General features: G+C 56.4%; 2 protein-coding genes across 51 annotated transcripts in view; one reads left to right on the top strand and one right to left on the bottom strand.

The window, feature by feature from the left end:
- Positions 1-6,182, bottom strand: part of CDHR2 (cadherin related family member 2) — a 59,134-nt gene extending 52,952 nt beyond the window's left edge. Inside the window, exon 1 of the mRNA XM_081499147.1 lies at positions 6,113-6,182. The gene's annotated coding sequence lies outside the window, so the exon portion shown is untranslated. The remainder of the gene's footprint in view (positions 1-6,112) is intronic.
- RNF44 (ring finger protein 44) lies at positions 8-14,830 on the top strand. 50 transcript variants are annotated; one of them, XM_081499187.1, is made up of 12 exons: positions 6,409-6,773; positions 6,981-7,172; positions 11,376-11,527; positions 11,799-11,924; positions 12,317-12,484; positions 12,890-13,063; positions 13,178-13,339; positions 13,421-13,545; positions 13,839-13,926; positions 14,015-14,136; positions 14,289-14,388; positions 14,596-14,830. In XM_081499187.1, the coding sequence occupies exons 4-12, from the start codon at positions 11,871-11,873 to the stop codon at positions 14,656-14,658; spliced, it is 1,056 nt and encodes a 351-aa protein (XP_081355313.1). In that variant the 5' UTR covers positions 6,409-6,773; positions 6,981-7,172; positions 11,376-11,527; positions 11,799-11,870; the 3' UTR covers positions 14,659-14,830. The 50 variants fall into 50 exon arrangements, 42 of the variants coding, with proteins under 42 accessions (XP_081355320.1, XP_081355298.1, XP_081355327.1 ...); XM_081499200.1 differs by having other exon boundaries at positions 11,796-11,924; XM_081499193.1 differs by having other exon boundaries at positions 6,946-7,172.
- Positions 14,831-15,091: the final 261 nt, after the last annotated feature.

Here is a 15,091-nt window from a genome sequence, read left to right as displayed (position 1 = left end):
GCAGTCCAGGTACTTCCATACGTGCGCGGGAGCGAGGGTGAAGCTACGTAGCTGCTGTAGACCCCGCGCGCGGGAGCGCGCGCCCGTGTGAAGAGGTCTGTGGACCGTTCCACTGCGTGGGGCCAAAGGGGGGACCGCGGCAGGCGGCGCTCGGGCCGCAGCGGGACCAGGACCCCGGTCTGCAGCGGGAGCAACGCGCCGGCCGCCCGGTGGGGTTAGAGCCCCGCCGCGGCCCCAGGTAACGCACGGCCTGGACCCTGAGCCGTGCGCCCCAGGCGCAGGGCCAACGAGGATGGAGCGATAGGGGGCGGCAGTGGGCTGGCAGTGTAGCGCAGGGACCTCCAACGAGGCCAGTCTCCGCCGGGCTGCGTGCGCTCGGCGGGAGCTTGCTGTCCGGGGACTCTGGGCCAGAGCCGCTCCGCCCGCTGTCTAGTGTTCCAGTACGGGGAGCCCTTGGGAACTACAAGTCCCAGAGTGCCCTGCGCTCCACGCATGCTTCGATCGCAACCCCTGGCGAGTCCCGGCTAGAGCTGGAGCCCAGGAGTCCGGGACAGAGCTGCAGTGCTTTGGCCTCCTTAGGGGTGTCCCAAACACTTTACCAGCGCTCCTTGTCCCAGCTGCTGGGGATCCAGCGCGACCCGAACCTTGCCCTGGGGCTGCCTCGGGTCGGAAGAACAGACCAGTGCACGCCAGCGGCGTGGGTACTGCTTTGAGGGTAAAGGAAGGCGCGGGGGCTCCAGAGGGTCTGTGTCTTGCCCAAGGTCACACACTCTGTTGCCTGAGGGCTGTGAAGCCTGAGTCGAGATGGGGTCGGGGCAAGAAAGACGATGTGGGTGTAGGAAGCTGGCCTTGGTTGGAGGGAAAATGGGGAATTCAGCTGGACTTATCTCCCGGGAGCTGCCAGGCTCTCACATTCTTGCAGCCCCTGATTTTCATCTCTGGATGCTGTAGTGACCCGTACCCGCTCCTTCTGCAGACCCTGTCGGTTCCACGGATGACAGCTATAACAGGGAGGGAGTCAGAAAGGGGATCCCCTCCCAGTGCCCTACCCACAATGCTCACACATTCAAGCACATGGTATCTTCCAGGACCGTGGAAGATGTGCACCCAGTGGAAGCCACTGTTGACTCACAGTCACCCACCCCTATTTTCACTGGACAAACTGTGAGCCTCATAGAGGTGGCAGCTTTCTCATAGTCTAGGTGGGCTGGCTTCTGAGGCACTGCACTTAACCATCAGTGTCTGCCTGCCTTCTCAGTAGCCTATAGGAGATGAACAGCAGTGCTGCACACGCTAAGTGCTCAGGAAATGTCATCTGTCACTAGTGTTGTCATCATCCTGGTTTTACAGAAGTGAGACTGAGGAAGAGAGAGGCCACATCACTGACCAAGACTCAGAGCTGGGGCCAGAGTGCTGCAGCCTTGAAGCCAGACCTGGGAACACCTTTATAGACACGCCACCCTTCCCCATATGCATAAATGGCCTCTCCTTTTTAGGGCAACGAAAGCTTGGGGCTCAGGTGTGTTCAAGCCTGCCCTAAGCAGCAAGGATTTGGCAGAGTGGGGCCTGTCAACCCCTACCCTGGAGTGTGAGGCTCAAGTCTGATGCTCTGGGGTAGCTGGGAGGTCTGTGTCCTGAGCTGGCTTTATCAGGCTGTGCTGTGTTCCTGGACTGTCCCTCAATTTGTGTTCTGCCAGCTTCACTTGGGAAGGCTGCTGGGCCCTGCATCTGGAGGAGGGCTTGAGGGGTCTTAGAAGAAAGGAGTGGAGTACTTTCTGACCCCTGATGGAGGGAAGGAGGCAGCCAGCTGTCCGGGCTCTTAGGTAGGCAGGTGGAATAGCGGAGGCCCCAGCAGGAACCATCTCCTGCAGAGTCCTGGGATGGAAGCCAGGATGCTCTGTAGGTAGCATCCAGTACTTTGCATGCAAGGGACTGGGGTTCAAATCCCTCTCTGCCATCCTTCCAGTCTGTGATCTGGAGAGGCTCTTGCCCCAAGGATATCTGTGCTTTTGATTATTGGACACTTGGAGACCCTGTGTTGGCATTTGCATTGAGTGAACCAAACTTAATGTTAGCTTAAAATGTGACCCCATGTTTGCCCCTTGATGGCTATATAATGGTGGGTGAGTCATGTCCTCTTTTGCCCGAGCTTCCTCATCTGTAAAGTGGAGCACACACTGATACCTAGCTCTTAGGATCACTGGGAGGACCAATGAGATGATCAGGGTAGGATTTACCCAGATCATGCAGGAGACTCCAGAACTCCAATTTCTCCACAGAACTTCATGGGAGGTGCTTGGCCAAGAGTAAGCCACCCCCACTGGTCATTTCTAGAGCTCCTTGGGCCACACTTCTGGGAACTGGGTCAAGGGGAGTCATTTCCTGAGCCATTTCCTTCATCTGTAAGATGAAAGTTAACAGAACCTGCCTTCAGAGGGGTGGGGGCGGGGTGGGTTGATGAGGGTGAGGCACACAGTAGGTATATAGGCCATGGGCCCATGCTGGAGTTCCAAAGCAGAAGACTCATCAGTGAGAGGAAAGTCCAGATTCCTGACTTCCCTGGGAAATCGGGTAAAATTGAGCCTCCTTTTCTCTTGCTGCAGAGTGATTTTGCATGTGCCCAGGAAAGTTTTTCAGGCCAGAGGGAGACGTGTTATTGGCCTCTGGTCCTGGGGGCAGGAACCTTGAGGGCTGTGGGGATTTGCTGAGGGCATCCCAGGGACATAAACCAGAGGGTCACGCGTGAGATAAGGCAGGATGAAGATTTCCTGGCCCTGAAGCATCAGGGGCAAGGAAGAGCAACCCAGAGCTCCTTCCTTGGGCATCCACCGTCCAGTGTGAGCCAGGCCCTGCTCGGGGTAGAAGGAGCAGCCCAATGAGATGCCTTCTGCTGTCCTGATGCGGTGTGATAACAAGCATGCTGCGTATCGTAGAAACCAGGAGACAGGTCAGGAGAGGCTCTGAGCAGGCACCCTTTGAGCTAAGCCCCTAAGGTTGAGCAGAGTTTGGCCAGAGGTGAGTAGGGGATGTTGAGGACACGTTAGGCAGAGAGAATGGCACAATCAGAGCGCTGGTGTCTTCAAAGGAGTAAGTGGATTATGGAGTAGTAACTGGAGTCACTTCCTGTGTGGGGTGGTGTCCGACTCTTGCGACCCTATGGACTGGAGCCTGCCAGGCTCCTCTGTCCCTGGGATTCTCCAGGCAAGAATACTGGAGTGGGTTGCCATTTCCTTCTCCAGGGCATCTTCCCGACCCAGGGATCAAACCCAGGTCTCCTGCATTGCAGGCAGATTCTTTACCAACTGAGCTACCAGGGAAGCCCAGAGTGTTAGTCACTCAGTTGTGTCCAACTCTTTGTGACACCATGGACTGTAGTCCACCTCTGTTCATGGAATTCTGCAGACAAGAGTACTGGAGTGGGTAGCCATTCCCTTCTCCAGGGGATCTTCCCAGCCCAGGGTTGAACCTGGTTCTCCTATATTGCAGGCAGATTCTTACCATCTGAGCCTGGTAAGGATTCCCACACTGTGGCCTCAGGCAAGTCACTTCCCTTCCTTGAGCCTCACATCCTCACCTGTAAAATGAGATTACCCCTGTGGTGTCTCAGTAAAGGCTGAATGTCAGCGCACTTAAAAATGCTGAATCCTCTCAGGCAAGGAGGAGATTACTGAGTGAGACATGAAGTGATCATGACAGGGCTGTGTGCAAATCAAATGGCATGAAGTGAAGGTCAGGGTGCATCTAGGCCTGAATTCAAAGATAGGGAAGTTCAGCACAAGCTAGAGACTTCACAGATTCTTTTAAGAGGTGAGATGGGAGCCAAGCTTCAAGCGGCAGAGCAGAGGAATGGATTGGTAGAAAGAAAGAGAGGCAGGGAAGGCCAGAGGGAGCACAGCCATGGCTGTGGGAGAGAGGCTGGGGAGAAGTGAGCCTTCGAAGTTTGGTGGGGGAAGCTTGTCATGTTAAGCACAGCCCTGAAAGCTAGGCATTAGGGAGCCATTGCAGGTTCTGTCCCTACACAGGCAAGCAGGGGTTGGTCTGTGTAGGCACTTTGAGTGTAGGAGGGATTTTCTGATTGCTTTTACAGAGTGAGAAAAATAAAAGGTTGGAAGGGATTTAGGGGAAGGGAGAGTTGCTGTTAAGGAGATGGTTAGAGAAAGGCATCCCCATTTATTCCCACGCACCCATAGATGAATTGTGATGGAGAGAGTTCGGCATTCCAGGTAACATCTGTAGTATGCCTCCTGAATTTGATCTCTGGTCCCTACAGGTCTGCAAACAGCACCTGGATGCCATTTTCAGTTTTTGTGTTTTTGGCTGCACGTCCACAGTATGGTGTCAGATTGTTGCTGCTCTAAACATTACTCGGATAGGCATGTCTGTTCCCCACACTTCTTTCTGGGTTGTTTCTATTGGATGCCTCTAAAGGAACACAAGTTTTAATGGCTGGAAATCCTTAAGACATACTGTTTTGCAGTAATTTTCTCTAGAATTTTCAGTAGGTTATACGGTATAGGTGTTTTTTTTTAATAGCAAATATATAAAAGCATATCGAATAAAAAGTTTGTCCTCCTAGCCCAGTGCTCTCCTTCAGTTCTCCATGCTGCTGCTGCTGCTAAGTCGCTTCAGTCGTGTCCGACTTTGCGACCCCATAGACGGCAGCCCACCAGGCTCCGTCGTCCCTGGGACTCTCCAGGCAAGAACACTGGAGTGGGTTGCCATGTCCTTCTCCAGTGCATGAAAATGAAAAGTGAAAGTGAAGTCGCTCAGTCGTGTCTAACTCTTCGCGACCCCATGTTCTCCATGAGGGCAGTTATTAATCAGTCTCCTGTATAGCCTTCCAAAAACATTCTATTCTGATACTGAATATATCCTATTTTTAAAAACACTGATACTGTTACCCTCAGTTCAGTATCTTTCAGTTTTGAAATCTGGGATTATGAAATATACCAAAGAAGCATAGAAAATCACACACAGGCACAGGCCCAGCAGCCCCACTGCGCAGGCTTAGCAGCTGTTTTAACATTTGTGCTGGTATCTCGTGTAGGGCTGATTCGGAGGTAGCCCCGTGTCAGTGCAGCTCCATCTAGAGGAGTCTAGTTATGGGTTATGTGTGCATTTTATATTCGGCCTGTTCCCAGCTCTTGAATATTTTAAATATTACTGATTTCTCCCCCCCCCCCGTCGATATGGAGGTAATACCCCATTTTGTATAATGTCCCCAGGCAGACATGGAGGCAAAGGGGAACGAAGCTAGGCTTTGTCTTGGATTCAAGCGTCACCTCAGCAGTGTGACCTGGGGTGAATGACGCCCCTCTTGATGTTCTTTATCTTTGTAAAATGGGCAGGTTGTAGTAATCCGTCTCATAGGAATATTGTAGAAAACTAAACACTTAATTGGGTCTAGTTGCACTATCCGCCTAGGCAAGGAGCTCTCCTATGCCTCGCCTAGAGCAATTAGAGCGCAGGTGGCCTGGAGAATTCCTTGGACCCAGGAGACTAATGGGCTAGTCTAGCAGCTTGCATAAAATCGGACAGGACTGAGGGATTAACACTTCCTTTTCACGCCTCCTACACTAGCTTCAAACTGTTCCCCGCCCCTTTCCCTGGCCACGCTAGGGGCGGGGCGGTTAAATATGTTTGTGACGTCAGCGCGCGCCGGGCCAATCCCCCTTCCCGGCAAGCGTTAGCTTATTTGCATGGATTGCCCTTTATTGGTTCGTTGAGCAAGCCAGGCCCGCCCAACTATTTAAAGTCACCGCGCAGTATAAACAGAGATGCGGGGCGGCCAGGCCATGATGTCATCGCGGCGCAGTAGCTCTCGGAGCTGACGTCATCTCCGGAGAGGTTGCCGGCCCAGGGCTGTTAGAGCCTTCCTAACCAGTCAGGCTGGCTTAAGGGGCCGCTCTTGCCCCGTCGAAGGTCTGGTTCATTGCACTTCAGTGTCCCAGGCGCCGCCCCGTCCCGAGGAGGGGACCATGACACAGTAAGTCCAGGCTGCGGCTCTCCCGGCGGGACCTGTTTCTCGGGCAGGGAAACTGAACCTCAGAAGCATGAGTGATTCGAGAGTTTGCATAGCAAGTTAGAGTTGCAGCCAGTTTGTCTTACCCACCTAAAGGGTCTTCCATCTTTAGGCCATGTGGCCCCGCCCCTTGCTTGTGATGGCTGCGGTCACTTTAAGTGAGGAGGTGGGGACGAGAAGGAGGTTTTAAAAAAAAAATCTGCCTTCAAGATGGCGACCCACTAATCACGTGCCGAGTCCCGGTGGGTGATTGGCTCTTGACACCCCCGAGGGGAGGAGCTCTTGACAAGGGGCGGGGCCCTTGCGGGCAGCTGCCGACTACTGTTTGCCGGAACCTCCCGGCGCGCCCCCGCGAGTCCCCCTCCCGCCCGGCGCGCGACCCCGCCGCTTCGAATGTTGTGAATCAAATGTGGGGTTTGTTACATTTCGCTGCCGCTGCGGACAGTTCTTAAAGGGCCAGCCGCAGGCAGCTGCGCAAACCCGGCCGCGTCCTGCACTGCCTCCTGCTCCCCAAGGGCCTGGGCTGGCCACGCGTGGGCCTCACGAGGCAGACGGTCGGCGGACGGACAACAAAGAGGGCCCCGGAAGGATCTGGACAGACCCCGGACTAGAGGGTGGGGAAGGGAGCACATTGTTCCGCAGGGCGGGGGCTCTTAAAGGGTCCAGGCAGCATACTCCCACCCCCACCTCCGCCCCCTGCCCAGCTTGGCCGTTCTAGATCGGGAACAAAGGAGTCACCGTGTGGCCGAAGGTGAGTCGGGGACTGAGCCCCCAACTCCCGATTTCTGCATCCCTAGAACTCCTGCCCCTCTTCCCCTGGGACTGGGTATTGTGATCTAGCTGGCTCTGCAGGAGTTAATCACGGGCAGTCCGGAGTGGGGACGGCGAGGCGTCTAGAATCCGGGACCCCTCCCCACCCCCAGCGCCCCCGAAGGCCAGGCCGAGTCTCCTTCTCCAGAGGCTGAGCGCTGCGGTTGGAGAGGAAGGAGCCGCCCCCTCCCCCTGCCGCCGCCACTTCCTTTGTTGTTGCTTTTGTCTCACGCCGAGCACATGGTCCGGGATCCTTGGCTCTTAAAGTCACAGCGCTCTGGCCCCGACGCCGCAGTCTGGCCTCTCGTCCCCGATGTTCCTCTGACCACAGCACAAAAGAGTGAGAAGGGGGTGAGGGAGGCCCCACTCTGGGCGAGTATCCGTACCACGGCCCCCTCCCCCACGCCTGTCCCCTTTCCCAGGGAGGGTTGGTTGAGGAAGCTCCCCGAACCCCGCTACCTGCGCCTGGCCCACATTGAGGAGGGGCTTGCCCTTTAGGAACACTGGTTTCCTCCCCCTATAATGTGACCACTTGGTTTCTTGCGTCTTGCTTATTGTGGCTTTATTTGGGAGTCTAGGAAGGAGAGATTTCCACCCCATTTTACAGTTGTGGCAACTGAGTCTCAGAAGGGAAGATTTCCTTGACCAAGGTCACCTAGGGAGTCTGGGCTGGTGCACGACTGTTACTTAACTCAGAGCCTGGTGGTCCTGCCCTCAGCTGCCACCAGACATCACAGTTGGGTAGCTCTGCTTGTCCTCCAGGCAGTGCTGGGCCCAGCCGGCCTCTTTTGGGGGAGCTGGTGGGAGGGAGTAGGGAGGGGTGCTTCTCAGCCTGCCTCAGTCTGCTCCTGTCCTCAGGGCCTCACTTAGCCTATCTGCAAAACAGCCCCTGTTCCTGCAAACAGCTGCCAGGCCCAAATTATATGTTAGGGTCTCCCTCGGCCAGGATGAGCATAGCTGCTTGGGGCACTGAAAGTGCCTGGGGGAGGAGATGGATGCAAGATGCAGTCCCTGCTTCTGGGCAAGATTGGATTTAGGGATGGGACCCTCAGGACTCTTTTTCAGAGACCTCATTAAGAGCCCAGCCCGAAGGACGAGCGGTAAAAGGCAGAGCAGTTAGGTGGTGGCTTTGCTGTTTGACCTTGAGCAAGTTGCTGGCTTCAACTTTGGGCCTCACTTACTTCTCTCCACAATAGGGCTCGTCAGGCTGCCTGAAAGAGAAAGCTCTCCTGATCTCCTTTAGGGCCCACAGTAGAGATTTGGCATTAGGTAATTCTTGAGGGTAGATGGTAATGCAAGTCAGGGTTGAAGAAGCTTGGGCCTAGGTGACCAGCCAGGACTAATTCTGACCCGCTTTGGCTTTATAGTCTGGAGTAAGTTACTTCCTTTCTTTGGGTCCCAGTTTCCTCAACTGTAAAGTGGGTGAGTTCCTCCTGGGCCATCTCTGTTCCCAGTCAAGAACCAGGGCCCCCTCCTTGCTAGCTGGGGTATTCCCTGAGGGAGCCTATCTGACTTGCTGATAGTGTAAAGCTCAGCTGATACCTGAGCTTTACAAATCACTGCAGTGGACTTTGGGGAGTCCTTACCAGTCCCCTGGGAGGTGATTATTGGCCTGTTCCCATTTTACAGATGAATAAGCTGTGGCTCAGAGAGAGGAAGCCAAGTGCCCAATCCTCAACCAAGACTGGCCAGAGGTCAGGGCATCATGTGTTAGTAAAATGCAAGGGTTGACACTGTCACCTTTGGCACCATTAGCCACAGCTAGAGGGCTTCTGTCTGGTGGTTGGATTTCCCAGCTCCTTGCCACTTCCCTCTCGTGCGCTGTGGGCGTTTTTGAAGAGGCTGGCCAGAGCAGAATCCCATGGGCCTGGGCCTCTGTGGTTCTTCACCCCTGAGCCTTGACATTGCCCGGCCTTCAGCAAGACAGCCTAGCATGAGAGGAGCAGTTGAGGCCACTGCCATGTCCCTGGGCACTCAACTCTAGCTGACCGGCCTTGGATCTCACTTCTCTCAGTGAGATCTCATCCTCAGTGTCCCTGTTTCTGAGGGTTGCTATGAGGACTTAACTGGGATGGCACATGGGAAGTATTGTAGTTCTTGTTAATAACTTCCCATCAGCAAGACTGAGGTCTCTCAGGATCTCCAAGGTAGTTAGAACAGAGGTTCTTAAGCACTGCCTGTGCTATAGAAACTGGTGGAATTCTAGGCACTCTTGTTCCCCAACCTTCCTAAGATTCTGATCCAAAAAGTCAAGGGTGGGTCAGGAGTTTGTTGTTTCAGTTATTTGGGGGTTTCCTCTGAGTCTCTCTTGGCCTGTGTTTGCTCGGCTGGATCATCAGCAGGAATCGAGGCTGTGTGCGTATGTGTGTACACGTGTGTTAGGATGTGCACTTGGCCCACACCGGGGGTTACAACCCCAGTCACCTGTGGTGGGCAGGTGGGGAATGGGTCTAGGGTGGCCTGGAGAGAAAGCTCATGCTCAGAGTGAGGGAGTCAAGCAGGAATGAGGGACCGGACACCACACACACACACACACACACACACACACACACACACACACACACACACACACACACACACACACACACACACACACACACACACACACACACACACACACACACACACACACACACACACACACACACACACACACACACACACACTCACACACACACACACACACACACACTCACACTCACACTCATACTCACGCTCACTCACTCTGAAAGGCCAGATTTTTATGTAATCTCCCAATTTTTAATCATTGGCAGTAACTTCACTGCTGCCAGACTTATTACATAGACCTTAGACCTATGTTATCAGCTCTCCTGGGTGCATTTACCACATCAGGCCTGCCCTGTGCTGGATGCAATCTACTGGGCCTTGTGCACCCCTCTGCCAAGTGCTGGCTGGGAGGAACGTGAATTCCAGCTTTTCCATGGCCTTGGGCCTTGTGCTGTCTTAGCAGGTAGAGAAGAGTTCTCCCTTTCAGGCTCATTGTGAAAGTTAGGGTCAATGCACATAAAGCCCAGCACAGAGGAGAGGAACAAGGAGTTGAGGGGACAGTACACACATTGCTAACTGTGTGAGCAGAGAGGCAGCACTTGAGGCTGTGTGTGAAGGAAGCATAGGAGTTTTGTTCTACGGAGGCGGGGTCCCTCCAGTAGGAACAGCAGTAGGAACAGCCAAGGGCTGGTCCTACTAAGAAGTGCCCTTTAGCTTTGCAGGGCCTGACAGATTCCAGAGCTTTCCCTGCCAGGGCCTCATTCCAACCTCTGGAGTTAATGCTCCCCTGCCCCCCTGCAACTTGCCCCACCTGGACCCCAGTTCCTGCCCTGCCTCGTTCCCACTCAGCTTCCTCCCTTAGGTTTAGGTTCTTGCTTCCTCTTTTTCTCTCAGCAAGCCCCACCTCCCACTTGCGGCTGTGTTGGGTCAGGTTTGTACAACCCCCTCCAACCCCTTCCTCCTGCCCCAGAGGGCCTGGCTGCATGCCAGACCCACCAGTCCATCAGAGGTTGACTTCCTTTATTGCTTCGTTGTGTCCTGCCAAAATTCTTGGCCTGGACCCTTTCCCGCTGGCAGCAGGGTACAGCAAGAGGCTTGTAGTCAGCCCACCTCCCTGCTTTGACACTTCCTGTGGCACCTTGAGCAAATCCTTCCCTGTCTCTGAGCCTCAGTTTTCTCTTCTGCAAAATGGAGCTAACAGTTCCTTCTTTTAAGAGTAGGTGAAGTCTCACTTGGGTGGGCACTGTGGTAACAGATTATGGAAAGAAAGTATATAGTCGACCCTCTCTAGCCATGGGTTCACACCCATAGATGTAACCAACTCTAGATTGAAAATATTGGGGAAAAAAATCCATCAAGTTTCAAAAAGCGAAGCTTGAATTTGCCCTTTAGGTAGCATTTACATCATATTTACCTAGCATTTACATTGTATTAGGTGTCATAAGTAATCTAGAAATGATAGAAAGTCCAGGGGAGGATGTGTATAGGTTATATGCAAATACCACACCATTTCACATGAGGGATTTAAGCATACTCAGATTTTGGTATCATGGGAGTCCTAGAACCAGTGCCCTATGGATACTGAGGGATGACTCCCGACTTGAGAACCCCCAAGGGCAGGAACCAAGTCAGAACCTCTCACATATTAGTAGCGGAAGGAGTGCAGTCCTTCTTGAGCCAAGTAGATGGAAGGGAGAAAGCTGGAGTCCCCTCAGGAACCCCACTACCTGTAGGTCGTATTTATAGACCCTTGTAACACAGCAGGGTTCCCTGGAGACCCATCTGGAGGGAGCCTTACACCAGAGCCACCTGGTCTAGAAGCATGTTAGCCAGCCCTCTGGACTCCCTGCAGGCCAAGCCTCTCTCTGGTCTGTCCGCCCTGAACCCCAGTGCCAGAGCACAGGGGCGTGGTGGGTGGGCATCAGTGGGCTTCTGGAACCAGAGTGCAGAGGTTTGATGCTCCCTCCCTGACTCCTCATGGAGCAAGGGACTGGGCTTCTCTGTGCCTTAGTCCCTTTGTCGGTTTGCCTCCTAGGGTCGTGTGCCCTGGCCCAGCCCCTCCAGCCCTCTGCCACCCCTGATGCAACCATGGGCTCTGGCAGTGACTAGGTGGGCACCTTCTGCCCCTGGGGGTCAGCGGCGATTCCCTGCAGGACCCAGCAGCAGCCCGGGCCAGCTCTGGGGAAGGTAGGAGGGAACCTCCCAGTCCTGTGGATCCTGGAGCCACTGGCGTGGGGGCTATCAGCCTGGGCTGGGCACAGGGGCCGGGGGCGGTGGGCCCAGGGCCCTGAGCTGTCTTCCTTCCCCAGTGGGTAGTGGACCTTTGGCTTCTTCCGTGCTCTGTGAATGAGCGGCCCCCGTCAGTGCTACTGGGGCCTCCTCTCTGTGGTGCAGCCCCGGCCGCGAGGCCCCCCTGGCCAGCCCGCCTGCCCAGGATGAGCGCTTCCCCTCCCAGCAGCTGCCGCCCCGATCAGCACACCTCCCCGTAGAAGAGCGCCGAGCCTCGGCTCCTGCCGGCGGGAGCCCCCGAATGCTGCACCCAGCCTCCCAGCAGAGCCCGTTCATGGTTGATCTCCACGAGCAGGTAGGCAAAACCTCCCACCCCCGCACTTCGCCTTTGCCACCCTGGCTTCTGGCAAGTCGGTCCAAGGAGCAGAGGAGCAATACCCTGACTTCACCTTGCTGAACTCATTGCTCCATTCGGGGAGGCATCTTTAGCCCTCGTGTACAGGTTGGTACATTGAAGCCCAGAGAAGGGAAGGACCTTCCCTGGGGCCACACAATGGATGAGTGATAGAGCTAGAGAGCCCCTCCTGGGTTCCCAGAGGACTCTCTGGGGCTTGGGGCAGGAGGTAGCAGCCAGGTCTACAGTGGGTAGGCCCCAGCTAGAGAAGGGAAGAGAGCTTGCCCGGTGGGACTTTCTCACCTTGGGGTAGCCAAGTGGCCTCCCCACAGTTCTGGGTCTCTCTCCTGCAGGTGCACCAGGGACCTGTCCCTCTGTCCTACACAGTCACCACGGTGACCACCCAAGGCTTCCCCTTGCCTACAGGCCAGCACATCCCTGGCTGCAGCACTCAGCAGCTCCCAGCATGCTCCGTGATGTTCAGTGGGCAGCACTACCCGCTCTGCTGCCTCCCGCCCCCGGTGAGTGAGTGCCCACCTAGGCCTCCTGGCCCACCTCTAGCCAAAGGCCTCGGGCTTGGGCCCATAGCAAAACTGAACTGCACTTAACAGCCCTCACCCAGGCTGTCAGAGTCCTCTTGGCTCCAGGCCACAGCCTTGTCCAGAAAAGTGTATGTGTATTCATGTTCAGTGGAAGGGCATTGCAGAGATCAGGGATGGCCCTGCATCCCAGGGCCTGCTGTATGGTTCAGTCATCACTGTGGGCCTTCAGAGCAAGATGTCCTGCCTGGGAGGCCTAGGCCAGGGCTAGATGGTCCAGAGGACTTCTCGCTGGGTGGAATGGGCCCTGGCCCTGATCCCACAAACCTAAGACCCAACCCAGAGCCCAGAAGAATGTTCTCCAGCCTCTGCCCTCTTTCTCAGCAGCTGATCCAGGCGTGTACCATGCAGCAGCTCCCTGTGCCCTACCAGGCCTACCCCCACCTCATCTCCAGTGACCACTACATCCTACACCCCCCGCCGCCAGCCCCACACCCCCAGCCCGCTCACATGGCGCCTCTCGGGCAGTTTGTGTCCCTGCAGACACAGCACCCACGCATGGTGAGTCCCGGCGACTGGTCCGATGCTACAGGGGATGGTGGGCAGGGCAGGGGCCAGGGGACTCCCCTCATCACTGACTCTGCCAATCCCCCACCACCACCCCGCTTCTCCCAGCCCCTGCAGCGCCTCGACAATGACATGGATCTCCGGGGGGATCAGCACCCTCTGGGGAGCTTCACCTACTCCACCTCGGCCCCGGGCCCGACCCTGTCGGCATCCGTGCCCATGCACTACCTGCCCCACGACACCCTGCACCAGGAGCTGTCCTTCGGTGTGGTGAGTGCCACCCTTGCTCTGGCTCAGGGTGACCGGGGAGACAGGCCCATGGCTGACCTGCTCCTGGCCCCCCTCTTGCAGCCATATTCCCACGTGATGCCTCGGAGACTGAGCACCCAGAGATACCGCCTGCAACAGCCACTCCCGCCGCCACCCCCGCCGCCTCCCCCACCACCGTATTACCCCAGCTTCCTGCCCTACTTCCTGTAAGTACCTGCACAGCTGCTCCAGAGCTGTGGGGCTCTGTTCTCCTGGGGCCTTTAGTGGTTAGACCCAAATAGGGTCCCACAGAGGTCCCGGGGCTGCTTGAGCCCCCCACCCCAACCCCCCAGCATCCCCACTAGACCAGACCTGCACACTCAGGCTCCCCAGTGGGGTTCCTGGTGTGAACAGTGCAGAGTTCTGGGCTTGGTTTCATGGCAGGAATCAGGGGACCCCCCCCCACGCCCTCTGTGCCTACTGCCCTTGACCCTGGGCCCACGTGCTTGTCTCTCACTAGCTCGATGCTGCCGATGTCACCAACAGCAATGGGGCCCACCATCAGCCTGGATCTTGATGTGGATGACGTGGAGATGGAGAATTATGAGGTCCCGTGGAGTCCGGTCCTGGGAAGTGGGGGCCTGGGGGACCTCCAGTCCTGGCCGCCGCTGACTCTCCCCTCCTGCCCGCGTCCAGGCTCTCCTGAATCTGGCCGAGCGGCTGGGAGATGCCAAACCCCGTGGCCTCACCAAAGCGGACATCGAGCAGCTTCCATCATACCGCTTTCACCCGGACAGTCACCAGTCAGAGCAGACACTGTGAGTGCCCTGGCCTCCTCTTACACCATCCGCTCCCCTCAGCTTCTCTGTGAGCACAGATAGGTTGCTGACTCCCTGGGTGGGGCTCTGGGCCCTGCCATGAGTCTGCCCTGCCGTCAGTGTCGGGGTGACGCTCTGTGCCCTCCTCCTAGGTGTGTGGTCTGCTTCAGTGATTTCGAGGCGCGCCAGCTGCTCCGGGTCCTCCCGTGCAACCACGAATTCCACACCAAGTGTGTCGACAAGTGGTTGAAGGTAAGGTCCCCATGTTGGCTCCCAGGTGTGTTCCCCCGGTGTCAGGAGGGAGGAGGGGGACTGGAGCGCTTCCCTCTGGGTCGTCTTTGGCCTCCAGAAGTTCTGGCTCCATGCAGGGAGCCAGGTCCCCACCAGGCATCAGAAGAGCCTCAGATGGGATGGGGGTTGGGCGAGAGTGGAGTCTTGACGTGCTGCTGCTTCCCCCAGGCCAACCGGACGTGTCCCATTTGCCGGGCCGACGCTTCCGAGGTGCCCAGGGAGGCTGAGTGAGGCCCCACAGCCGCCCCGGAGAACCCTGCCCAAAGCTCTGGAAACTCGGGGGGCCCAGGGAGGGCGTGGTCCCGGCCTGCCCTGCCATTCCTGCCTGCCTCTCCAGAGCTGGTGTCAGGGTCAGCCCGAGAGAAGCCCCTGCAATAAGCCCCTGCATTTGCCAAGCTCCAAAGACTCCTTTCCCTGTCTGCCCACCCGTCTGCCCACCAGGGAGCAGCCTGAGCGTCTGTAACTCAGTCTGTCTCCTGTTTGCCCTCGGGTCTGTCTCCTTTTCTTGCCAGCACTGGGAGCCAGGGTCCATTCCCCTAGTGTGGCCGGTGGAGATCTTTGGCCCCAAGATGGGCAAAGGGGGGGAGCTGTCTGGGGTCGCCTGGTCTCTTGCGCTGAAGTGGCATGCCCTCTGTGCAGGTGGCACTGACAGCTGTGGACAGAT

This window comes from Giraffa tippelskirchi, chromosome 6 (genome assembly GCF_054371585.1).
Source record: "Giraffa tippelskirchi isolate mGirTip1 chromosome 6, T2T-mGirTip1v1.2.pri, whole genome shotgun sequence".
NCBI classification, from domain to species: domain Eukaryota; kingdom Metazoa; phylum Chordata; class Mammalia; order Artiodactyla; family Giraffidae; genus Giraffa; species Giraffa tippelskirchi.
The sequence above is the reverse complement of the archived record's forward strand: the minus strand, read 5'-3'. Positions and strand labels throughout refer to the sequence as shown.

Bases quoted from the DNA above. Each gene is read 5' to 3' on its own strand.
- RNF44 (XM_081499159.1), top strand. From the start codon at position 11,421: ATGCAACCATGGGCTCTGGCAGTGACTAGGTGGGCACCTTCTGCCCCT. The intron at 13,064-13,177 runs GTGAGTCCCGGC...CGCTTCTCCCAG, and splicing joins AGACACAGCACCCACGCATG to CCCCTGCAGCGCCTCGACAA. The intron at 14,137-14,288 runs GTGAGTGCCCTG...CCCTCCTCCTAG, and splicing joins CACCAGTCAGAGCAGACACT to GTGTGTGGTCTGCTTCAGTG.